At 47.2% G+C, this 25173-nt stretch overlaps 1 protein-coding gene across 3 annotated transcripts in view; it reads right to left on the bottom strand.

The window, feature by feature from the left end:
- Positions 1-14519, bottom strand: part of LOC119842498 (butyrophilin subfamily 1 member A1-like) — a 64753-nt gene extending 50234 nt beyond the window's left edge. For 2 of the 3 annotated variants that reach the window (XM_038370742.2, XM_038370747.2), the window contains exons 1-3: positions 14319-14519; positions 2268-2366; positions 1439-1549 (exon numbers count right to left, since the gene is read on the bottom strand). In XM_038370742.2, the coding sequence (XP_038226670.1) occupies positions 1439-1538 (100 nt within the window). In that variant the 5' untranslated portion in view covers positions 1539-1549; positions 2268-2366; positions 14319-14519. Of the gene's footprint in view, positions 1-1438; positions 1550-2267; positions 2367-14291 lie in introns of all 3 variants that reach the window. The other variant, XM_043496995.1, reaches the window with a different exon arrangement.
- Positions 14520-25173: the final 10654 nt, after the last annotated feature.

The following is a 25173-nucleotide window of genomic DNA, read 5'->3' as shown; positions in this document are numbered from 1 at the left end:
AAATCTGGGACTGGGAGTGTGTTGGGGTCACCCTGTAGCAATCTTTAAGGCTGGTAAGAGCCAATCTTTAAATCTGCACACGCTGGGAGTGACCTACATGCTGGAGGCTGTTTGTGAGCAGTCCAGGTTGGGGGCTACAGCAGCAAAGCATTGTAATGGCACCCCAGGTTACAGGGCAGGGGTGACACTGCTACTCATTTGTCTGGATGGTACCCTGATATGTCACACCTACCTTGGACATCGAGAAAAATTTATCATAGTCCTTTTATAACAGAATTTAACATATTTTAAGACTATTACATCCTCCTCAGTCTTCTTTTATCACGACTGAAAACGCCCAGTTTCTTTAACCTTTCCTCACAGGTCAGGGTTTTTAAACCATGTATCATTTTTGTTGCTCTCCTCGGGACTTTCTCCAATTTGTCCACATTTTTCCTAATATGTGGCACCCAGAACTGGACACAGTACTCAGGCTGTGCCCTCACCAGTGCCAGCCAGAGAAGGACAATTACCTCCTGTGTCTTACATGCAACACTCCTGCTGACACACCCAAGATTGATATTAGCCTTTTTTTTGCAATCTCCATCACATTGTTGACTCATATTTAAGACTAAGATTTTGCTATGGATATTTTTAATAAAAGTCACGGGCAGGACATGGGCAATAAACAATAAATCATGGAAGCCCAAGCCTCGCCATGAGGGGCTGGAGCCTGAGCTCCACTTCCCAGGGCTGAAACTTTAGCTCTTCCTGAGCTGAATCATAATTTTCAGGAAGTCATGGAGGTCTCATAAAATCATGGAAGCTGTGACCTCCATCACTGATTCATAGCCTTACTCATATTCAACTGATGATCCACCATAAGCCCAGATCCTTTTCAGCCCCCAATCCTTTACTAGCATTACCACCTAGTCATTTATTCACCATTTTGTAGTTGTGCACTGGATTTTTCCTTCCTTAGTGAAGTGCTTTGCACTTGTCCTTATTGAATTCCATCCTGTTGATTTTGGACCAATTCTCCAATTTGTGCAGATCATTTGGAATTCTAATCCTGTCTTCCAAAGTGCTACCAACCTCTCCCAGCTTAGTGTCATCTGCAAATTTTATCAACTTACTCTCCAGTCCATTATCCAAGTCATTAATGAAAATATTGAATAGTGATAGGCAGAGTTGCAGAAGTTTAAGATGAGGCAGGAGGAAAGTTTAAGGTGAAATACGATGTAAAAGTCCACTGAGTACAAGTTACACTGAGACCAAGGGGAGTAAAAAGGGAGAAAAATCAATATCTTTCCCCTTCCTCCCCTCCAAAAATAGGATTTTATTGCTCAAATTTACATAAAATGCTCTTATTACGAATTGTTTCAAAATAACAAAAGATCAATGGTATTAAAACTATTGAGAGAAAGCAGAATACACTCTGTGACAAGAGGCTTCCTACCTGATTCCAGTGTAGGAACATGGAGCGTAAAAAAGAAAATGAGGTAACTGCACAGAGAGGGGTTGCTCATGGCACAGTGGGAGTGGAAGGAAATCCTCATCTTGATTGTAACTGGATCCAGACATCAGAAAGAAAAAGAAAAAACAAATCCCGAGTGAGCAACGTGCTATAATTTGGGCAAAATTCATTGAGCACAACATGAACCCTAGGACTCGTGCTAGTTAATAATTGCATCAAAATGTGCATGTTTGCTACTGTTTTTGTCATAAGACGTTACAAGGCAAAGCAAAACTTGGGCTTCCCCGTTCACCATCTCAAATTATAGTCCAATATTCTGGGCAAAGGCCTTAATACTAGCATTTTCAAAATTCATTGAAAAATATTATCACAAAAATCACTAACTTTTGTAGAGTAACAGTCTGGTTGTAAAATGACAAAGAGAAAGTTGCCAAGAAGAAAAAAGAAAAGGAGTACTTGTGGCACCATAGAGACTAACAAATTTATTTGAGCATAAGCTTTCGTGAGCTACAGCTCACTTCGCTTATGCTCAAATAAATTTGTTAGTCTCTAATGTGCCACAAGTACTCCTTTTCTTTTTGCAAATACAGACTAACACGGCTGCTACTCTGAAACCTGTCAAGAAGAAAAAAAAACCCTTAATGTACTTTGTATCTATTTTTATACTGCAGTGTGAGAAAAGGCATTGCAATTTCTGGGTCTGTGTCACTTGGATAAATACAGATCATCTAAAGTCATTAATGCACCCTTTCAAGTAGAAAAATTAGCATTTTAAAAACAAATGAAAGGATGAGAACTTCCTACCACCTACCTCATGAGCCCAGGAGAAACTTCTCAGCAATTACAGGATCACTGGGACATTTCCAGCTTCTCTACAGTCAGTGAAATGGACCCTTAGTCCAGGAGATGCCTTACAATGAAAGAATTAAAGTTACGGTATAAAGCAAAAATCATTTAGGAAAAGAGATTCAGTTCAGTATCGTCTGTCCTTGTGCGATTTTATGATAATGCTTTTTAAATAGCAGCAGAATTTACTCTTTTCTCCTGCATGTAGCAAGATTGAAGATGCAAGTGAAATTGTAAAGCAGAAAGCCAACATTATCATTTAGATGGTGATATGAAATTAAAGAGCCTTATGGAAACCTGCACTCAAGAATGTGCTTATTCTCTTAAACCCAGCAGGTTTAGCCTCATGCACATCCCAGTTTGAGCAGAGTCATTCCCACTTTGGAAGAGGCTGCTCCACCCTGGAATGATGGTAGTCATTCCATAGTTAAGACTGTAATAGTTTTCTTTATAACCCTGGTTTTTGACTCTACATCTATAAACTACAGGAAGATCCTATCAGCCTCAAAATTGGAACATTAGGTCTGGGGCTGAGGCAAATTATTTCTACCAAATTTGATGTGAATTGGACAAGTGGTTGCTGAATTATAACAACCTGGAAGAGTTTTAAAAACATCTTTTTTTGCTGCTTTATAGCATAAAAACAAACACAAACCCCATTTTTTATGGCTGCCTGGCCCCTCTACTCCCCGCATGCTCAACATCAGAGGTTCAAGGCCTGCCCCACATACCCCATCCCTGGCACAGCACCAACCCTCCCCCCATTAGTCTAACCCTCTGAACATTCTGGTTTATGAGACTTGCCCAATGTTTGGCTCTTCCTGCAGCTTCTTGCCTCGTTCACATGGTTGGGCAGATATTGTACAGACAGCATAGCTAAGCACATAGATTTAGCTCACTCATTCCAAAAGGCAGTATGGCTAAGTGGGAGTGACTTGGGTCTGCCCCAGGAGAGACCTGCGTTCTTTTCCAGAGCCCCAAACATGCCGCTTCTTTTCTGCTAGAACTGACCTTAGGTAATATCTCAGGTCCTCAGTTACTGCCTCTATTAGAAGGGGGGGAATGACATTTGTTGGCATCCGAGAATAAGGACATGGGGTGGTATTCACAAAAGTACTTAGGTGCCTGAGTCCCATTTTTAGGCACTGCTGTGACCCACGAAACCGCTGCTTGGCTGCTGCCCAACCCTCTAGGTGCCTTAACTCACTTGGCTGCTCAGCACCTAAGTTTTTGCAGCACAAATTCCCCAGGTGCCTAAGTTTCTGCCTCTGTTCATGTGCACTACTGACTCCCTCAAGGTTTCCAGATGTCTATCTCCTTGCTAACCCCCAAAACAATCCACAACCTGGGGAAGATAAGCAGAGGAGCACCTATCTTGTGTATTAGACCTGATCTGGGAGGCATGCTGAGAGGCTGCCTAGCTCCACACAAAGCAATTGTGGAATGGGGGGGAAGCTCATTTCCTTCACAATGTTTAGCCCCTAGTTAGGGCATACATCATGGGTATGGGAGACCTCCAATTCAAATCCCCCCTCTGCCAGAAGAGTAGAGATTTGACCAAGTCTCCGATAACAGCCTCAGGCTATAGTATATTCTAGTTTAAGCTGTTCCACTTAAATATTAATGGGGCCAGAGGAAAGTGTGACAATCACTCTATGGTGGTTAGAGCATGCCCTGAGAGATGGCAGAGCCACATTCAATCCCTGCTCCTCCTCCAGGAGAGAGGGGGATATAAACCAGGGATTTCCCACATTCCAGGCGTGTCTTCCGAGCTCCTGGGCTAATGATTGTTTTGTGTGGCACTAGCAGCCTCTGAGCCCAGATTAGCCCCATACCCAAGTTAGGCGGGGAAGCACTTATCTTCCCTCAGCTGAGAATCACTAGCAGAGATAAACACATCTTGTTCTTGTTAACTGCTGGAAATAGCCTACCTTGCTTGTCACCATGAAAGGTTTTCCTCCCTCCTCCCCACCCCGCTGCTGGTGGTGGCTTATCTTAAGTGATCACTCTCCTTACAGTGTGTATGATAAAACCCATTGTTTCATGTTCTCTGTGTCTGTATATAAATCTCCCCTCTGTATTTTCCACCAAATGCATCCGATGAAGTGAGCTGTAGCTCACGAAAGCTTATGCTCAAATAAATTTGTTAGTCTCTAAGGTGCCACAAGTACTCCTTTTCTGGTTGAAATAGGGTGCTTTTCTTAAGGGGACATTCAGAGGTGCCCGTTCCTGCTGGGCTGTTTGCCTGTGGCTGAACAGAAATGTTCCCCGCTGTTAGCCACGTGGTGGGGGGAGGCAAAATGCGACCTTGTAACGAAAGCGCATGTGCTACATATGTAATGTTAATGGCAAGGTTTATCGTGAAAGAGTGTACCCATTGTTCTATAAAATGTGTCTTTTTAAATACCACTGTCCCTTTTTTTTCTCCACCAGCTGCATGTGTTTCAAGGATCACAGGATCTTCTCCTTCCCACAGGCTAGAGAAGATTAGAAGGCGAAAAAAACGCACTTGCGATGAAATGTTCTCTGAGCTCATGCTGTCCTCCCACACTGACAGAGAACAGACAAATGCATGGAGGCAGACAATGTCAGAGTGCAGGAAAGCACAAAATGACCGGGAGGAGAGGTGGCAGGCTGAAGAGAGTAAGTGGTGAGCTGAAGAGAGGGCTGAAGCTGAAAGGTGGCGGCGGCGTGATGAGAGGAGGCAAGATTCAATGCTGAGGCTGCTGGAGGATCAAACTAATATGCTCCAGTGTATGGTTGAGCTGCAGGAAAGGCAGCAGGAGCACAGACTGCCGCTACAGCCCCTGTGTAACCAACTGTCCTCCTCCCCAAGTTCCATAGCCTCCCCTCACCCAGATGCTCAAGAATGCGGTGTGGGGGCCTCTGGCCATCCAGCCACTCCACCCCAGAGGATTGCCCAAGTAACAGAAGGCTGGCATTCAATAAGTTTTAAACTTTTAAACTTTTAAAGTGCTGTGTGGCCTTGTCCTTCCCTCCTCCACCACCCCTCCTGGGCTACCTTGGTAATTATCCCCCTATTTGTGTGATGAATTATTAAAGAATGTATGAATGTGAAGCAACAATGACTTTATTGCCTCTGCAAATGGTGATCAAAGGGAGGTGGGGAGGGGGTTAGCTTACAGGGAAGTAGAGTGAACCAAGGGGCGGGGGGTTTCATCAAAGAGAAACAAACAGAACTTTCACACCGTAGTCTGGCCAGTCATTAAACTGGTTTTCAAAGCTTCTCTGATGCGTACCGCACCCTCCTGTGCTCTTCTAACCACCCTGGTATCTGGCTGTGCGTAACCAGCAGCCAGGCGATTTGCCTCAACCTCCCCCCCGCCATAAACGTGTCCCCCTTACTCTCACAGATATTGTGGAGCGCACAGCAAGCAGTGATAACAGTGGGAATATTGATTTTGCTGAGGTCTAACCGAGTCAATAAACTGCACCAGCGCGCTTTTAAACATCCAAATGCACATTCTACCACCATTCTGCACTTGCTCAGCCTGTAGTTGAATAGCTCCTGACTACTCTCCAGGCTGCCTATGTATGGCTTCATGAGCCATGGCATTAAGAGGTAAGCTGGGTCCCCAAGGATAAGTATAGGCATTTCAACATCCCCAACGGTTATTTTCTGGTCTGGGAAGAAAGTCCCTTCCTGCAGCTTTTGAAACAGACCAGAATTCCTGAAGATGCGAGCGTCATGTACCTTTCCCGGCCATCCCAAGTTGATGTTGGTGAAACATCCCTTGTGATCCACCAGTGCTTGCAGCACTATTGAAAAGTACCCCTTGCGGTTTATGTACTCGCTGGCTTGGTGCTCCGGTGCCAAGATAGGGATATGGGTTCCGTCTATGGCCCCACCACAGTTAGGGAATCCCATTGCAGCAAAGCCATCCAGTATGACCTGCACATTTCCCAGGGTCATTACTCTTGATATCAGCAGATCTTTGATTGTGTTGGCTACTTGCATCACAGCACCCCCCACAGTAAATTTGCCCACTCCAATTTGATTCCCAACTGACTGATAGCTGTCTGGCATTGCAAGCTTCCACAGGGCTATTGCCACTCACTTCTCAACTGTGAGGGCTGCTCTCATCTTGGTACTCTTGCACCTCAGGGCAGGGGAAAGCAAGTCACAAAGTTCCATGCAAAGTTTTGCAGCCACTGGAAATCATCCCAGACCTGCAACACTATGTGGTCCCACCAGTCTGTGCTTGTTTCCCGGGCCCAGAATCGGTGTTCCACCACATGAGCCTGCCCCATTAGCATCATGATGCCCACATTGCCAGGGCATGTGCTTTGAGAGAAGTCTGTGTCCATGTCCTCATCACTCTTGTAACCGCGCTGACATCGCCTACTCGCCCGGTTTTGCTTTGCCAGGTTCTGGTGCTGCATATACTGCTGGATAATATGTGTGGTGTTTAATGTGCTCCTAATAGCAAAAGTGATCTGAGCAGGCTCCATGCATGCCGTGATATGACGTCTGCACAGAAAAAAGGCGTGGAACAATTGTCTGCTGTTGCCCTGACGGAGGGAGGGGCAACTGATGACATGGCTTACAGGGTTGGCTTACAGGGAATTAAAATCAACAAAGGGGGTGGCTTTGCGAGAAACTGAATGGCCGCCTCAAGGATAGAACTCAAAACCTCAATGACAGAACTTAAAACTGAGTTTAACATGCTGTTGATTTCACAGAGGGAGGAGAAAATGAATACAAAACAAATCTCGTCTATTTCTTGTTTTGAGCCACTTCATCTATCTTTATACATCTTGCTGGCAGCAGACTGTGCAGTACGACCGCTAGCCATCGTCACCTCCTGGGTGCTTGGCAGAAGACGGTGCAGTATGACTACTGGCCATCATCTTCTGCTGGCTGCAGATTAAAAGACAGTGCACTGCCGGTAGGACTCAATCGCCATGAGATGAAACAAGGGAAATGACCTGGCTGAGTCACTCCCATGTTTGCCCAGGCGCCCGGTTAAAAGAGCACCCAGGACTACGTCAACGACGGCTACCAGTCATACTGGACTGTCTGCTGCCAAAAGGCAATAAACTGCTGCTGTGTAGCAATGCAGTACCATGTCCGCCAGCACCCAGGAGACATACGGTGACGGTTAGCTGAGCGGGCTCCATGCTTGCCATGGTATGGAGTCTGCACAGGTAACTCAAGAAAAAAGGCGCAAAACGATTGTCTGCCCTTGCTTTTACGGAGGGAGGGAGGGAGGGAATGGAGGCCTGACGATATGTACCCAGAACCACCCGCGACAATGTTTTAGCCCCATCAGGCACTGGGATTTCTGCCCAGAATTCAAATGGGCGGTGGAGACTGCGGGAACTGTGGGATAGCTACCCACAGTACAAAGCTCTGGAAGTCGTCGGTTGCCTCGGTACTGTGAACACACTCCGCCGACTACATGCACTTAGAGCATTTGTGTGGGGACACACACGTTCGACTGTATAAAAACGCTTTCTACAAAACCGACTTCTATAAATTCGATCTAATTTCGTAGTGTAGACATACCCTAAGTGCCTTTGTGAATCTAGCCCATGCAGCCTTGATCAATACTCAGACTGTGAAGTGTAGAGGACTATTAACACCAGGCATGAGACTGGACCACATGGTCTCCTGGCTCCCAGCCCAGTACACCTCCCTCTAGCCTGGGGTGTTAAACTCATTCTGTGCAGTTAGCCAAATTCCATTTTTATTATGATCTCTGGGCCAGGGCATCCATTTAGGACTCACCAGTCTCCTCCTTCCAAAGTGGTGCCCTCACCAACCCCAAAGAGATATTAAGAACAGAATGCAGCCTTTATAGAGTAAATTCACTTTTCATTATCATCACAGTGTGGTACTTCTTCAGGGCCTTGTTATCATGCTCAGCATCACGCAGTGGGGAAAATGGTCCCAATTGTGACCACCATTCTCTCTGTCTGTTGTTCCTCTTCCTTCCCCAGCCTCCCTTTTCTTTTTTTCTTTCTCTTTCTCTTCCCTTACTTTTTATGTCTCCTCCTGTCCTTGCTCAGCATTATTTCCAGTCAGCTACCACCATTTCACCTCCACAGCTTCCAACCCACCCCCTTCCCTATCCCAGTGGCTAAAATGGACAGTGGTGAAATAGTTAATGCTAAGGTAATGACAAAAATCATTCAGATTTTTGTCCAGATTCACACCCTACACACCATTGCAATAATGTTTGTACAAGGCATGCCTTCTGAAGTATCGTTTAAAAACTCATCATTTGCTGACCAATCACATCATGGCAAAATACAGCACATAGGAGCATTACATGTGAAGTTCTCAGCATAAACTAAAATCATAACTAAAAGTTCATTTTCCAGGTAAGTCTGGGGAGTGGACAAACCAGTTCCTCAGAGACAAAGGGCAAGCTGATGCCTTGGCCAGATGAAAACAAGGCTGATGGACAATTACCTGCTAAGTGGCCATTCTTTGGCAGGCAAAGGGGCAGGACAAAAATCTACATCCTGGCAAAGAAAAAGCATGCAGTTACATCCACAGACTGCCTGTTGCCTTGCTCCCAGCTGGAAATGCTTCGCAAAGGGGAGACAGGATTATAAAGAGGAGGGGTAGACACCCCTAGGGTCCCTCCACTCTCTCTTCCCCCACCAATCACATTCTCTATACCTGAAAAGACATAGGAAGCAACAGTTGGACTCTGGGGGAGGGGTCCTGACTTAAAGAGTTTGGTCTGTAAGACCGCTGAAAGTATCAATGAAAAACTTGGCTTGAATCTAATATAGTTTGTTAAATTAGACACTAGTAAGCTTTCTGTCTTTATTTTTCTTGTAACCATTTTTGACTTTTATGCCTCATTACTTGCACTCACTAAAAATCTATTTCTTTGTAGCTAATAAGCTTGTTTTAATGTTTTACCTAATCCAGTGTGTTTAAATTGAAGTGTCTGGATAACTCTATTTAAAGTAATAAACTGCTATATTATTCCCTTAAAGGAATAATGGACTTAGTATATTTGTACTCTCCAGGAGAGGGCTGGGCATTACTTTTCTGGGAGGCAGCCTGGGACTGAGAGAATGCTGGGATCACCCGATGGTAAATTTTAAGGCCAGTAAGAGCCAAGGTCTGGCTGGCTGTCTGCAGCACACACAGACATAGCTGGGAGTGACTTACACACTGGAGGCTGTTTGTGAGCAGTCCAGGTTGGAGGCTACAGCAGCAAGGCATTCCAGAGGGCCCCCAGGTTACAGGGCAGGGGTGATGCTGCTGCTCATTGATCTGGATTGTACCCTGATATATCACAAAGGTTTAAAACAGAATTATTGAAAACAAAAGCTGAGATTCTGTACTATTTAAGGATTAGCACTGGGCCGTCTCATTCTGTGGTTTGAAAAATAAGGCATAATGGCTTCTTATTTTAATTATGGTCCTTGGTTCAGGTCCAATTGGCACAGTCTAGGATGCAGTCCATACCAGTGAGATGTGTCACTGCCTGCTCTGCAACCTGGGGTACTTCACAATGCCTTTCCGCTGTAGATCCCAATCTGGGCTGCTCACAATCAGTTTGCCAACATACAGGTCACACCCTGAATGTCTGTGTATCACCACAGCCCTGGTCCAACAACTGTGACCCTAGCAGCCTGGCAGCAACACTCCAGCTACACGCTGGCTTCCATCAGCCTCGGTTACTACCTGCAGAGTGACCCCAACATACTTCCAGTCCCAAATTTTCCCAAAAATGTGTGTTCGGCACTGCCCACCCCTCTCCTGGGCAGTGCAGATATTAAAGATTCATGGCCCTTGTAAGGGGTCAGTGCACAACATTTTATAACTTTAACTGGAGTTACCAAACAGCTCAGTTTAAACACAACACTGGATTAGTTTAAATTAAAAATAAAATAAGTTTATTTAACTATAAAGAGATACATTTTAAGTGAGTACAAATATAAGGATTAAAGTCAGAAATGGTTATAAGAAAAATAAAGATAAAATGCTTACTAGTAGTTAAATTTAACAAGCTAGACTTGGTTCAAGGTAAAATCCTACCACATATTCTCAGCAACAGGAATGAACAAAATCACACGTCAGGCTCTACCTGGAAAGTCAAAGGGCTAGTTCCTCTGTTTTCTTAGGTGGGAGAGAGAGACACGAACTGGGATGGTTTTGCCTCTTTTATAGTCCAGACAATCTTTGAAGTGGATTCTTCAAAGCAAAACAAAGTTTGGTCAAACAGTAAAGAAGGCAACATAGAGTCTGGGGTGAAGTAGGCGCCATGCTTCTTCTTCTCACCCGTGTTTGCTGAAATGCAGATTTGGCTTGTCTCCTGCCATCCCCCCCCTCGGTCTTGAGGACCCTTTTTACTAGTGTACCTATTAGTAAATATTAACCCTTTCAGTTCTTTATTTATAGATAGAAGTAATGGGATTAATCTGCAGCAAGGGAGATTTAGGTTAGATATTAGAAAAGCTTTCTAACTACAAGGGTAGCTAAATTGTGGAATAGGCTTCCAAGGGAGGTTGTGGAGTCCCTATCATTAGAAGCTTTTAAAAACAAGTTGGACAAGCAGCTGTCAGAGATGGTCTAGGTTTACTTTGGTCCTGCCACAGTGCAAGGGGCTGGACTTTATGACTTCCCAAGGTCCCTTCCAGTCTCACATTTCTATTATTCTATTATTAGAATCTTTAGAATCTTTGTCTTCAACAGAGTATGTCCGAACTCTAAGGTCCAGCATACTGGTCCTTCTCTGATAAGTAACCATATTCAGGAATGTTATACATTATGCTATATTTTAACAATCTTGGGCACTTTCATGTCTATAAAACTTCAGATATTCTTGGAAATCATCTCCATTATAAATAAATATAGATATAGATAATTGTTATATAAGCATATATAAACTTGGGAAACTAATAAGGGATGATTGTTACAGCAGATGTTTTCTGTTGGGGAATCCCCAGGGAAGAATGACTGCAGAGTAAGAATGACCCACTGAGAGATGTTATCTTGAAGAATTGTTAGTCCCCTCAGATGTAAATAATCATGCCTTCACACATAAATCAGGTAAAATAAAAATGTATAGAAATGACATCAAAACATATTTTTCTGGGAGTCTTGGCAAAGAGAGTTTCTTTGTCTACAACCCTATACAATGATACTGGAGTGATGAAGTGGGGATTCTCTTAATGTTTTGTTTGAATACTTTGTGTGTGCCTCAGTTTCCCCTATGTGTTGCACAAATATCTAGGTGGTGGAATAAGGGTGTGTGATTATTGCAGAGAATGTAGAGGGCAGGTGTGGCTTCTGCCTTGCTCCCTGGCCCCAGGCAATAGCTGGACACTCTGTATCCCGGCAACTGATGGCCAGGCCCCATATTTTGCAAGGAACCAGCCGAAGGAGTTGGAGAACAAAGCAAGAGGTGAAGATTAGGTGACCAGTTTGCCCAGGAAAGAGACAAAGGACAGAGGAGGGGCAACAGAGCATGACTGAGGGTGGGCTGCTGGAAGCTGGACAGGCTCTTGGTTTGGGACTTGGGGAGAGAGCCCAGGGCTCTGAGCTCTGGATCCCCTCAAGATGGACTTTGCTGAATCTTCCTACTTTCTGCGCTAACAAGAACTGTTCTATGCTGTGTTTCCAACAACTAATAAACCTTCTGTTTTACAACACTGGCTGAGAGTCACTGCTGACTGCAGAATTGGGGTGCAGGGCCCCTTTGGGGGGAGTGTAAGGCTTCCCCAGGTGGACTCACTATGGAAAGCTCACAGAGTGAAACGGGTGCTGAACGCTCCGAGGTCAGATCCAGGAGGCACTGAAGGAGGCTTGTCCTAGTGAGAGTGTGTCCTGAGGGGAGTCACACTACAAGAAGTCCCTGTCTGAACTTCATTCAGAGTGTTCCAGAGCACCGTGCCTGTGCACTCCATGACAAATGGTATGGGAACTTGGAGAGTGAAAACTGAGCCTCCCACCAGATACAGTGAAGCAGAGACACAGATCCAGCTCTTGGTCTAACAACAACAAAGAGTGGTAATGTATTTCTTTCTTTCTGAATTCTGTATAATGCTGTACTAATCTCTGATTGATAATCTTAGATTAAATAATTCCAACTGAGCCTGTTTTTCGACAGTCTTGAGTCATTAACTCAGACATGCAACACTACTTTGTAAATTGACATAATCACACATTCCTTTGTTTAAGATAGACCTCTTGAACAACTTTTGTATAGGCTGATCTCTATGGTTTTGAATATGTGCTAATCCAGAGGGATGTCATAACTTTACATATAATGTTGCAACATACATTTCACCATGATATTATTGACCATTGAGTTGTTTTTAAATGATACCTCACAAGACATATTTTGTACAAAGATTATTACAATAGTGTGTAGGGTGTAAACACAGGGTGCATTGTCTCACACCCACACAGTAGATCTCAGCAGTGGGAGTCCAGTGGCGTGAGTTTAAGTGCCTCCTCTCTTTTAGCATGTAGTACACTTGCCAGACAAACAAATGGGGGAGCACTAGGAAACGAGACAATATTGGCCAGCATGCACCTTGACACAAGATGGAGGCACCACATGCAAAGAACTCAGGGCCCATTGGTCCTACCTTGAGTCACAGAGCTCCTGCAGCAGGAGGAATAAGGGGCTGTCCCTCTCTTGGGGATCAGGGGGGTCCCAGGAGGGGTCTACATTTTTTCCTATGATGTAGGTAAAAAAGCATTCAAAGACTTGTGGGTTGTTGAAATCAGCTCACTTGTAAGGTGCCCTAGCTCAATTAACTCCAGATTTTCCCACAAACTTGATCTCACTTCCCTCCCTACTTCCTCCCCCCCCCCCGGTCCATCCCCCCACGACCATCAGGCTGAGCTGACTTATCTTTTGAAATTTAGAGAGGATGTAAAAGTTGGCTTTAAACAAAAACTGCTTATGTCTCCAGCTGTCCTCCAGGGCTCACGCTGATTTATGCCATCTGATATCCTGGTAAGGGTTTCTGATGGTGGAGGTTTTACCAGGAATCCAGTTTACAGTGGCACTTCTTGTGTTGACAGCACACACACAGAGAAGTTAAATAAAAATGTAAGTTTTTTTCTTAGACTTCAGAACACACAAGAACCCAGCACTAAGAAGAGAGACAAAGCAGTCTGCTCCCTAAAACAGAGAGCTGCAGTTCTCCCCACTTTACTTTAAGCTGTCTGTCTGCAAAGTGACTGCTGGCACAGTCACATGCTTAGCTGCAGAGCCCTCTAGCCTGCAAATGGGACCATGGAATTCCTCCCTCTCCCGCCACCCCCCCTCCATGGCCCTTAAAATGATAGCTGGCAATTCCAACACAGTTGGACCTCAGTCCGCCCCAGCACTGAGGATCTCTAATTTCTCCTGCATTCAGGCAGCCATTGAGGGTCAGTGCTGCTGAGGGAAGTGGGTACAACCAGGGCTGCCAGGGAATGCAGTGGCTTAACCCCTGCACTCAGTGACTCCTGCTGATGGGGCTCTAGCAGTTGTTAAATCTGAACCCTCTCCTGGGAGAACCCTAAGGACAGCAGCAGAAGTAACACCATCAGCCTTCTGCCTGGGTAACTCCCCCCTCTCCCTGGCATAGAAAGGTCCTCATGGCCCAACCCCTCTCTGCAGCAGCCATATTTAATCTGGCCTACGCTGTTTCCCTTCTTCTAATCTCTTAGAGTAGAACTTCAGTGGCATGAGCTGATGGCAAATACACACAGTCAATGGAGAAGGAGAACGAGAGACCACAAACTCCTCCGACCACAGCTTGCAGGGAAGTCACCAGAGCAGAAGTGCTGGAGTGTAAATGTAATTCCAGGATATCATGCAGAAGAGCGAATAAACAGACACTATTTCAGTCTGTGTTACAGGGTAACGGAAAAGGGCTGCAAAGATCTCTGAGCATTTTAGACATTTCTGCAGCAATATTTAAAGTAGGAAAGTGAGAGCCCTGGATGGACTCCCTGCCATAGGAACAGTTCCTGTGAAGAATAATAGAGCCTCACTCAGAGCAACTGAGGGCTGACACTCACCTACCCGATGGATCCTACAGGCAAGTGCACAGGCTAGCGGCAGAGGAAGGGTTCCCAGCTTCAGAACTGCCAGGTCTGCATTACAAGCAAACTTCTCTGTATTTATAGCTGCATTTCCCACTAGGTACGTCTGACTCCAGTCTGTTCATACAGCTATTGCTGGTTAATTTACAGCAATTTTGTCAGCTTTCGAATGAAAGTGAAACCAAAGTTACAGAAAGCCCATTTATGGTATGCAGAGATAAAAGACTTAAACACACACACGGTCCCAGGGAGGTGACAATTTCATGGAGAGCAGATGCAATTTTCCCTGGTTTGGAGGGTGACAGTTTTAGTTTTTAAGGCTTTTCCCTGCTCCCTCAGAGTCACTGTCATAACAATCAATTGTATTTCTGTTGTACACACATGCCAAGGCTTTCTGCCACCACAAGCACTACACTTTTCTGACTGAAGCAGTGTGCCAGGGTGCAGAGTTAATAATCATACCTCTGTAATAGTCCTTGGCCAAGGCAGGAAAGGCCTCCCTGGAGTTCCAAGTAATTCACAAGTTTTCTGGTGCAAAATAAAACAAACTCTGAGAGATAGGCCACATTCTCCTTTCACAGTGGAGCAATAAACACCAAGAGCCATATTCTGCCTGGCCTTCATGCAGGTGTTTAATGTGAGCTCAGAGGGCACAGAGAAGCTTTCCCTCCCTCCTTGCATGGCCTACATAAAATCCCCCCGCACCCTGTACTGGTAAGACTAGGGCAGGGCAGCCTACAAAGGGGTGCAGCAGCTGGCATGCTCCCACTGCATGTGCTGTAACCCAACCAATATCTTCATACCTCCAGAGCTGGCTTCTAAGCAGAAAGGCCCTCTCTATCTCCAGGGTACGCGAGAAGGGACCAGCCTCTTCAGCTGAGCCTAACAGGACCTTCTTTATGTGATAGACTTACGGGGGGAAGGTTGAGGGTTGTTCCTGGGGGACTAACAGGGCTCCTCTGATTCATTGGCTGGCTGACTTCATTCATCATTTGTGTGGGATAATGTTTTCCTGCTGGGTGGGCGTCATGAGCTGTTGTGACCCTTATGAATTGTTCAGGCATCCAGAGCATTTTGGAGGGGTATTTTATTGGTATTTTACTCTAAAAAAAGGCTAATAGTAAATAACAGAACTGGTCTTGCATGTTTTCCTCTAGGGGAGGTGTCAGAATTGCCAGGGGGCACCAGTTATTTTAACTCCTGCCTCATCTCCCCCAGCCAGAAGTGTCCCATGACTCAGTCAGCCTGCCCAGGAGATTGGATTCCCCCAAGGAGGCTCCTTTGCTCCCCTCTCAAAAGTGGGGGGCAATGGCCCTTTGCCCCCCTCCCAGTGCCTATGGAAGAAACCCATTTCAATGGCTCCTTGGGAAGGAGAGGAGCCAAGGGGCCAGCTAGGCCCTGGCTGGGACTACATGGACAGATCTCCCAGAGCCCCTCCTGTTGCAGCAAGCAGGGGTCATTGCATAGAGCTGCCCTTATGTCCCCTCTCCTCCTCTCATGAATCCATATAGGATTGGTGCCATGCTCCAGCTTTGGAACAGTCTCTCAGAGGAAGCCCTTTGATGTGCCAGACCCCTAGAGATCTCACTCTTCTCCCAGGATAAGACACGCGGCTTCACTGCCTCCTAAGACTGGACCTGTGGACCTTCAGCACTCCTGCTTCACATCAGGAGCCCTGTTCAGGGAATCCAGCTGAGATAGACTCCTGATGGAGACTTGTCCACTTTTCAGGGATTAAGGCACCTCACCAAGCATTTGCAGTAACATTCAAAGAGCATTGACTAATAAAGTAGGGTGACCACCCATCCCGAACTGGATGGGACAGTCCTGACATACAGAGTTCAAGTCCCAGTCCTGGGCTGAATGACTCCAGGACAGCATTTGTCCTGGATTCCCTATGGCACTGCTGTGTGCCTGCCCAAGGCTCAGGGGCTGCACCAGCCTCTTCCTGGGGGTGGGTGGGCTGAGGTGGGCCTCACTACAAGGCCCTGCCCCATGCTCCTCCTCTCCCTCCTGAGGTCCCCTCCCCAGGCCAGGTCAGAAGCTGGAGCTGGGCTACTGTGGGGAACCCCAAACTCTGTACCTGCCCTGGGCAGCATGCCATGGGGGGCAGGACATGGACCAGGATATAGGCCTGGGATCCGATCAACCCCCCTCCCCATAGTAAACCAGCCTTGGGTGAAATTCAGGGAGTTCACCACTAAAATTGAAAAAAAGAATATTCTGCTGCTGATAAAGCACCCCCACCTCAGGAATGTCCCTAATGGGAGTTATAACCATCAAGGTTGTAAAGTAGAGACACGCAGGCTCTGGGAAAATTTTAGGGCGTATACAGAGACTCAACAAATGGTAAGATAGGTTTAGTAGATTTGAAGGAGGTAGCTAGTTCTATCTATATAATGTAAATGAAAAACAATGCTCTTTGGAAATCAACTCCAGACTGCAGTACAATAACAAACTGCAAAACACCGTATTCCCTGCACGATTGTGATGTGTAAGGGCACATGCTGGGTACGTCAGGGGTAGCAGAGAACAGCAAGAGGGAGGGAGGGAAGAAGAGGAGGAGTTCAGCGGGGAGCCCAACAGGTACATGTGGTGCTGGGCACACAGGCATTATTGCTGAGCTATAACGTGTGTCTATAACGCAGCTGCCACATTCGATAGGAGCAAGGCAGAGCAGAGTCCGGGGGAAGAGGTGTGGAGGCAGCCAGAGTGGGTGTACCAGGCTGTGTTGTCACCATGTGTGTTTTCTCTGTGACCTTGCTAGAAAAGAGCTAGGCAGAGACAGCAGGCCCAGTGGTTAGAGCAGGAAATCTCTGCCCTATTTACAACTGAGCTAATGGCTCCCTGCCCTCTCCTGTTCTCCACAATATGCTGAGCTGGACGTGTCTGTCCCCGGGAGCTCAGTAAATCCCTCCAATACCTTCCCTTTGCCCAACCCAGCTCCCCTGTCCACATCTGTGCCAGTGGCCCCTGGGGCCCCTCTCTGGGGAGTTCAGGAGCTGGGGGGGGTGCTGTATTACTCTGAGGTGAGTTAATGATGAATGAACCAGCCTGGCCATAGTACAGTAAGCACATTTGTTTATTGCCCTGTTTGCTGTTAATGGTTATCAGTATCAGTGATGGTGTGTTAGTGCCTAGGAACCCCAGTCACAGATGTGTAATAAAGAGACATCCCTGGCCCAGAAGCTCACAATCTACACAGAGACTCCCAGCACAGGTGTGGGCAGGGAGGGTGAGGAAACACTGAACCGAACTTGGCTGTGACCACTGACCACACTTATTTGTCTGTTTTTAGGAGCAGGAAAACCAGGCCCCAGCACTACTGAATAACAGAATGTTCTTGTTGGTTCAGGTCATGGTGCAATGATCAATATTTTATTCTAAATGTGAACACAAAATCACAACTGGATGGAAACTGAATGTAAACAGAGGCCAGTGAACATTCATTGTCCCCTTGGAAGCACTGTGCTAGTCTCAAACCCTCAAACTCATGCGTTTTCTTCCCTAGCTTCTGCCTGCATTTTCAAGGACCTGCAGGATAGCTCCTAGGGATGGGCACACTTTACCCACAACCTACTTAGTGTGGTATTATTATTCATGCTGTTTCTCTAGGACTGAGGCCTCGGGTGATCTCAGCCCAGCCAGAATTCATAGATTCATATATTTTAAACCTGAAGGGACCATTGGATTTAGTCTGACCTTTATAACACAGGCCAGTGAATTTCACCTGGTTACTGAGCCCAAAGACTTGTGTTTGACTAAAACATCCTTTCAGAAAGGCCCCAGTTTGGATCAGGAGACATAAAGGGATAGAGAATCTAGCCCCTTGGGAGTTCGTTAATCACCGGCACTGTTAAAAAATGGTGCCTTATTTCTAATTTGAATGTGTCTGGCTTCAGGTTCCAGCCATTGTTTCTTGTCCAGCCTTTGTCTGCTAGATTACAGAGCCCTTGAATGCCCAGGATTTTCTCCCCGTGAAGGCACATAAACACCATGATCAAGTCACCTCTCACTCTTCTTTCTGATAAACTGAACAGATCGAGCTCTTTCAGTCTCTTCCCATAGGGCATTTTCTCCAGCCCTCGAATCACATTTGTAGTTCTTTTCTGTACCCTCACCACCTTTTTTGAACATCCTTTTCCGAATGTGGATATCAGAATTGGGCGCTGTGTTCCAGATTCTCTCACCAGTGTTGAATACGGAGCTAAAACCTCTCCCTGCTCCTGCTCACTGCTGAGGGGGCATCTGGCAGAGCTGCTTTCCCCCCCTTTCTAACTGTTATTCCTCCTCCTGTCCCAGTCAGTTCCTCCTCCCCTTTCTTCTGTTTTCCCTTCTCCTCTTCCCCCTCCCTTCCCTCCACTTCACCCTGCACCGAGCAGGGCAGAGGCCAGCAGCAGGCACCTCCCACCAGTGACACCAGAACACACAGTGCAGGGGAAGGAGACAGACAGACTGAGAGCCCAGCAGTCATGGGAACACCTGCTCCACCAGGGAATGGGAAACGTAAGGCTGAGGGTCTGGAACCCCCAGCCCCAACATCTTTAGCTGGGAAAGGGCTAGAAGATGCCATTTCTTACATCTGTTAGGATTATTTGACAGACCCGGTGATGATACAGTGCAGGCACAACTTCTGCCGGTGCTACATCACCCAGCGCTGTCAGGGAGTGGATAGACACTCCTGTCCTCAGTGTGAAGAAACATTCCAGAAAAGACCCTTCAGGTCTAACACGCAGCTGGGCAGCATAGTACCATCCATCGCACAACTGTCCTTAAAGCCAGGACAACGGGGAAGGAAAGGGAATGTCAGTGAATAACATGGGAAGGGGCTCACATGATTCTGTAAGGAGGATACCAAAGCTCTTTGTGAGGTTTGCAAAGAATCCCACTTCTCTCACACTGTGATTCCCATGTCAAAGGCTACCGATGAGTCTAAGGTAGGGTGTTATTGTTGGCTAATTAAATCCCTTCAGGGCTCTGTGTCACACCCTCTCTGGGCAGATCCACTCTGTTGTGAGTGGGCCTAACCACAAGATCCCAGGTGCTTCTGGGCCTCTCAGATACACTCCCAGCTGCAGACCCCATGTCTGCCACCCTTCTTTGGCATGTGTGCTTTGCACCCCAGCTGGCTTAGCCCCCAGAACCAGCACCTCAGCCCTCCCAAGCTCCCAGTTGTTTATACACGCTCTGGCAGATTTCCAGCTCGCTCTGCGCGCACAGGTGAGCTGGGAACACTGGCTAAGCAAAGGACATGGTGGCATGTAACTTTGGCATTTGGGGAGGCTGGGTGCGAGGCCCTGCCCACACTCCACCTAGCTCCACCCCAGACCCCGCTCCCACTAGACCCCCTTCCCCAAGGCCCCCCACCCACTACATGCCACTTGCTCTTCTCCTCTGCCTCTTCCCCCGAAGACCCCACTACCGTTGCTTCCTCCTCTCCTTTGTCCCCTCCCCCAAAGCCCTCACCGCTCACTGGAGGAAGGGGGAGAGGAGAGGAGCAAGCGGCAAATGGTGGGGACCTTGTGGGAGGGGGCAAAGCAGAGGAGTGAATAGTGAGCGGCAGGTGATGGGAGCCTTGGGGGAAGGGGTGGAGTGGGGGAGGGAAGAGGAGGAGTGGGGTCCGGGGGCAAAGCATAGGTGGGGCCATGGCCCAGGCATGCTTTCAGTGGCAGCGCTACAAAGGCAGTGGATTAGCAGCACGCCTCAAAAGGGACGTGCACAGCATCCTGTTTGGGGAGGCTTAGCCTCCCCGGCATATTATACCTGCCACCCATGGCATTTGTACTTGTGAAAAGTACTGGAGAGTTATAGACCTTCGCAAAATGACAAACTGCCCCAAACCTCCTATGTCTGACCTCACCCCTTCAGTGACTCTGAGGTCTGGTCAGCGTTTCAGGCAAGGCAGAGACCCTCCTGCTTTCTCTCTCTCCTGCCTTGTCTTCTGGCATATGGTGATCAATGGCCCCTCTTGCTCTGAGAGCAGCACCCTTCAATACAGTCTCTGTCCTGGTTTGCCATATACCATGTTGGAGTGTCTGAGTTCTCTGGATCTCCCTCATTTGTCAAAGTGAATTCTTCACTGAGCCCAGACTCAGAGCTGCCGGTTTTAGTTACTAAGAGATGTTTTTTTCTGCCTTTTGATCCTATGAGCCCTGCAGAGGGAAGGCAGGTCTGGGAGAGGCTCTTTAATCCAGCGGAAGAGTGAGATCTAATGGCTGGAAGTTAAAGCTAGACAGGTTTAGGCTCGAAATAAGGTTCACATGTTTTACTATGAGAAGGATTTACCATTGGATCAACCTACCAAGGGTTGTGATGGGTTTCCCATCACTTGGAGTCTTTAAATCATTGCTGGGTATCTCTCAGAGATCTGCTCTAATTCAGCCACAAGTGTATGATGCGGGAATCTCTGGGGGAGGTTCTCTGACTTGTGCTCAAAAACATGAGGCCAGACTAGATTATCAGAATGGGAATATTTTCTAAATACATCAGGAGCAGGAAGCCTGCTAAACAATCAGTGGGGCCACTGGACGATAGAGATGCTAAAGGAGCATTCAAGAACGATAAGGCCATTGCGGAGAAACTAAATGAATTCTTTGCATCGGTCTTCTCTTCAGAGGATGTGAGGGAGATTACCACACCTGAGCCATGCTTTTTAGGTGACAAATCTGAGGAATTTGAGGTGTCATTATAGGAGGATTAAGATGTCGTTATAGGAGGTTTTGGAACAAACTGATAAACTAAACAGTAATAAGTCAGCAGGACCAGATGTTATTCACCCAAGAGTTCTGAAGGAACTCAAATGCGAAATTGAAGAACTGCTATGATATGTAATTTATCATTTAAATCAGTTTCTGTACCAGTTGACTGGAGGATAACTAATGTGACACCATTTTTTTAAAGGCTCCAGAGGTGATTCTGGCAATTACAGGCCAGTAAACCGAACTTCAGTAGCAGGCAAATTCATTGAAATTATGATAAAGAACAGAATTATCAGACACATAAATGAACACAATTTTGGGGGGAACAGTCAACATAGTTTTTGTAAAGGGAAATCATGCCTCACCAATCTATGAGAACTCTTGGAGGGGGTCAACAAACATGTGGACAAGGGTGATCCAGTGGATATAGTAGACTTTCAGAAAGCCTTTGACAAGGTCCCTCATCAAAGGCTCTTTAGCAAAGTAAGCAGTCATGGGATAATAGGGAAGTTCCTCTCATGGCTCAGTAACTGGTTAAAAGACAGGGTACAAAGGGTAGGAATAAATGGTCAGTTTTCAGGATGGAGCGAGGTAAATAGTGATTACCCAGGGGTCAGTACTGTTCACTCCAGTACTGTTCATTCATAAATGCTCTGGAAAAAAGGGTAAACAGTGAGTTGACAAAATATGCAGTCAATACAAAATTACTCAAGCTAGTTAAATCCAAAGCAGACTGGAAGGAGTTACAAATGGATCTCACAAAACTGGCTAACTGGGCAACAAAATGGCAGATGAAATTCAATGTTAAGGATCATTACTTTGTTGTGGTGGAGGGACTTGCGTGTTCCAGCAAACACCAGGGCTATGTTGTCTGGAGACTAGTGCTCCTGGTAGAGTCACCTTAGGTGAATAGCTCTGGGGGGAGGTTGCAGACTAAAACCAATCCACCTCAAGAAAGCCCAAAAATGACCATGCGAACCTCATCTGGACTAGGAATACTGGGACCTACTCCTGGTGGTGGTGTCTGGTGAGCATCTGGTGATTGAGCTACCCATGTAACTGAGCCAGGCTCAGCCCAAAAAGATGACGTGGACCCATCTTGTGGGCTCACCACCCGCAAGGCAAAGGTTGAGGGTCAGGTACAATGCCAGAATGGCAGCAGGAGGGATGGACCATGATGAACTGGCCCTCTATAATGGAAACTGGGTCTAGGGACATGGAACGTCACGTCACTGGTGAAAAGAAAAGGCGTACTTGTGGCACCTTACAGACTAACAAATTTATTTGAGCATAAGCTTTCGTGAACTACAGCTCACTTCATCGGAGCCAGAGTTGGTGGAATGGGTGGAAAGATACTGACTAGATATAATTGTCCTCGCCTCCACACATAGCATTGCCTCTGGAAACAAACTTCTCAATTAAGGATGGTCTCTTTCCTACTCAGGAGTGGTCCCACGTGAGAGGCCCTGGGCAGATGTGGGGATACTCACAAGTCCCTGGCTGGGTGCTGTGCAGTTGGAGATTGTCCCAGTTGACAAGAGGCTCACCTTGATGAGACTTCGGGTATCAGAGAGGAAAACCCTGACTACTGTTTGTGCCTATGCACCTAACAGCAATTCAGAGTACTCGGCCTTTCTGGAAACGGTGGGATCGGTGCTCAATAGAGTGGCACCTAGCGAAGCTGTAGTTCTACTGGGGGACTTCAACTCTCATGTGGGGAACAATGGAGATACCTGGAGGGGAGTGATTATGAGGAACAGCCTTCCTGGTCTGGACCCAAGAGGTGAGTTGTTATTGGACTTCTGTGCTACTCATGGGTAGTCCATAATGAATATCATGTTTGAACACAAGATTCCTCATAAATGTACTTGGTACCAAAGCACCTTGGGCTGAAGAGCAATGATCCACTTCATAGTCATCTCATTGGACCTAAGGCCATATGTTCTGGACACTTGGGTAAAGAGAGGGGCAGAGCTGACAACCGATCACCACTTGGTGGTGAGTTGGATCCGATGCATGGGATGCCAGCCGGATAGACATGGGAGCCCAAATGAACAGTGCGAGTCGGCTGGGAACATCTGGTGGAGGAGCCTGTGTGGAAAGAATTCAATTCTCACCTCCAGAAGAACTCTGCCTGCATTCCGGGTGAGGTCTTGGACATTAAGTCTGAGTGGACCACATTCAGGGCCTCAATCATTGAGGCAGCCACATAAAGCTGTGGCCTGAAGGTTGTTGGTGCCTGTCATGGTGGCAACCCTAGGATCCGCTGGTGGACTACAGTGGTGAGGGAAGCTGTCAAGTCAAAGAAGGAGGCCTTCCAAGCAGTGCTCGCAAACTGGACTCCTGACACAGCTGAGAGGTATCGGATAGCTAAGAAGGCTGCGGCTGTGGCAGTTGTTGAAGAGAAAGCCCAGGCTTGGGAGCATTTTGGAGAGTCCATGGAGAAAGACTTCCAGATGACTTCAAAGGTATTCTGGCAAACCATTCATCACCTTAGGAGGGGTTGGTGGGATGTTGCCCAGGCTGTACTCAGTAAAGGTGATGAAATGCTGAGCTCAACTGAGGAGATTGTTGAGATGTGGAAGGAGCACTTTGAGGAACTCCTCAACCCGATGGACATGTCCCCCTTCCAGAAGGCAGCACTGGAAACCTCCAGTGACATCAGATCTATTTCTGATGTTGAGGTCGATACTGCAGTAAACTGTCTTCATAGTGGTAAGGCAGCAGGCAGAGACATCTCTATGGGAGTGTGGAGCCTGTGATATAGGCGCGAGTTTCTGATCTGCCGGGGGGTGCTCTCCACCCCTTCCTGCCCCTGCCCCACCTCTTCCCCGCCCAGTTCCACCCCTTTCCCCAAGCATGCTGCACTCTCCCTCCTCTCCCCTCCCTCCCAGCGCCTCCTGACACTGCAAAACCTGATCCGCACCAGGTGGTAGGTGCTGAGAGGGAGGAGGAGGAGCTGATTGGCAGGGCCCACTGGCAGGCAGGAGGTGCTGGGGGGAGGGGGAGGTTCTAGTAGGGGGGCTTGCCCCCCTGCCTGCCTGCCTGCCTGCCTGCCACTTGCCTCCCTGTTCGGCTCCTCACCCCACTCACTCGCCCACCCACCCGTCTCCCATCTCACCTCCCCGACTGAAGCGCGGGGCCTCCTAAAGCATGAGGCACAGGTGATGGCCCCGATTTGCTGTACCCTAGGAACGGCTCTGGCAGCAGGGGTGAATGAGATTCGCCAAGAGATGTTGAAAGCACTGGACAATGTTGGGATGTTGTGGTTAACGCGCCTCTTCAATGTTGCATGGAAGGCAGGTGCAGTACCTCTGGACTTGCAAACCAGGGTAGTGGTCCCAATCTTTAAGAAAGGAAACCAGAGAGTGTGTTCCAGCTATAGGGGGATCATACTCCTCAGCCTCCCCTGCAAAGCCTATGCAAGGGTGCTGGAGAGGAGGTTACACTCTTTAGTTGAACCTCAGATTCAGGAGGAACAATGAGGATTCTGTCCTGATTGTGGAACAACAGACCAGCTCTTTTCTTTCTCGTAAATATTCAAGTGGTCGTGGGAGTTTGCTAATCTGGTTTTGTAGACCTGGAGAAGGCATATGACCGCATTCCCTGAGATGCCTTGTGGGAAGTGCTGCAGGAGCATGAGGTGCCGGTGTCTCTTTTTCCTGCTTTTCAGTCCCTCTATTCTTGAAGTGAGAGTTGCATTCATATTCTTGGCATTAAGTTAAGTTCATTCAAGTTGGACGTTGGACTCTGCCAATGGTGTGTCTTGTCCCCACCCGTTTGTGATTATCATGGACAGGATATCAAGGCGCAGCTGAGATGTGGAGTGCATATGGTATTGGGTCTCGGAGGTGGCATCTCTGCTGTTTGCAGATGATGTTGTCCTTGCTTTTTCAGACTGCAATCTCCGACACACCCTCGAAGTCGTGCTCCTCTCCTGGAAGAAAGTGGACTGCTCTCTCCAAGTGAGGGGTAAGCAGCTGCCTTTAGTGGATGCGTTCAAGTATCTAGGGGTCTTGTTCATGAGTTATGACAAGTGGGAGTGTGAGATCAATCAGTGGATTGATGCGGCAGCGGCAGTGATGCAGGCACAGTACCGATCCGGGTGATGAAGCGGGAGCTGAGTTCTCGGA

This window comes from Dermochelys coriacea, chromosome 14, assembly GCF_009764565.3.
Source record: "Dermochelys coriacea isolate rDerCor1 chromosome 14, rDerCor1.pri.v4, whole genome shotgun sequence".
NCBI lineage: Eukaryota > Metazoa > Chordata > Testudines > Dermochelyidae > Dermochelys > Dermochelys coriacea.
Note: the sequence above shows the minus strand (reverse complement) of the source record. Positions and strands in the feature narration are given on the sequence as shown.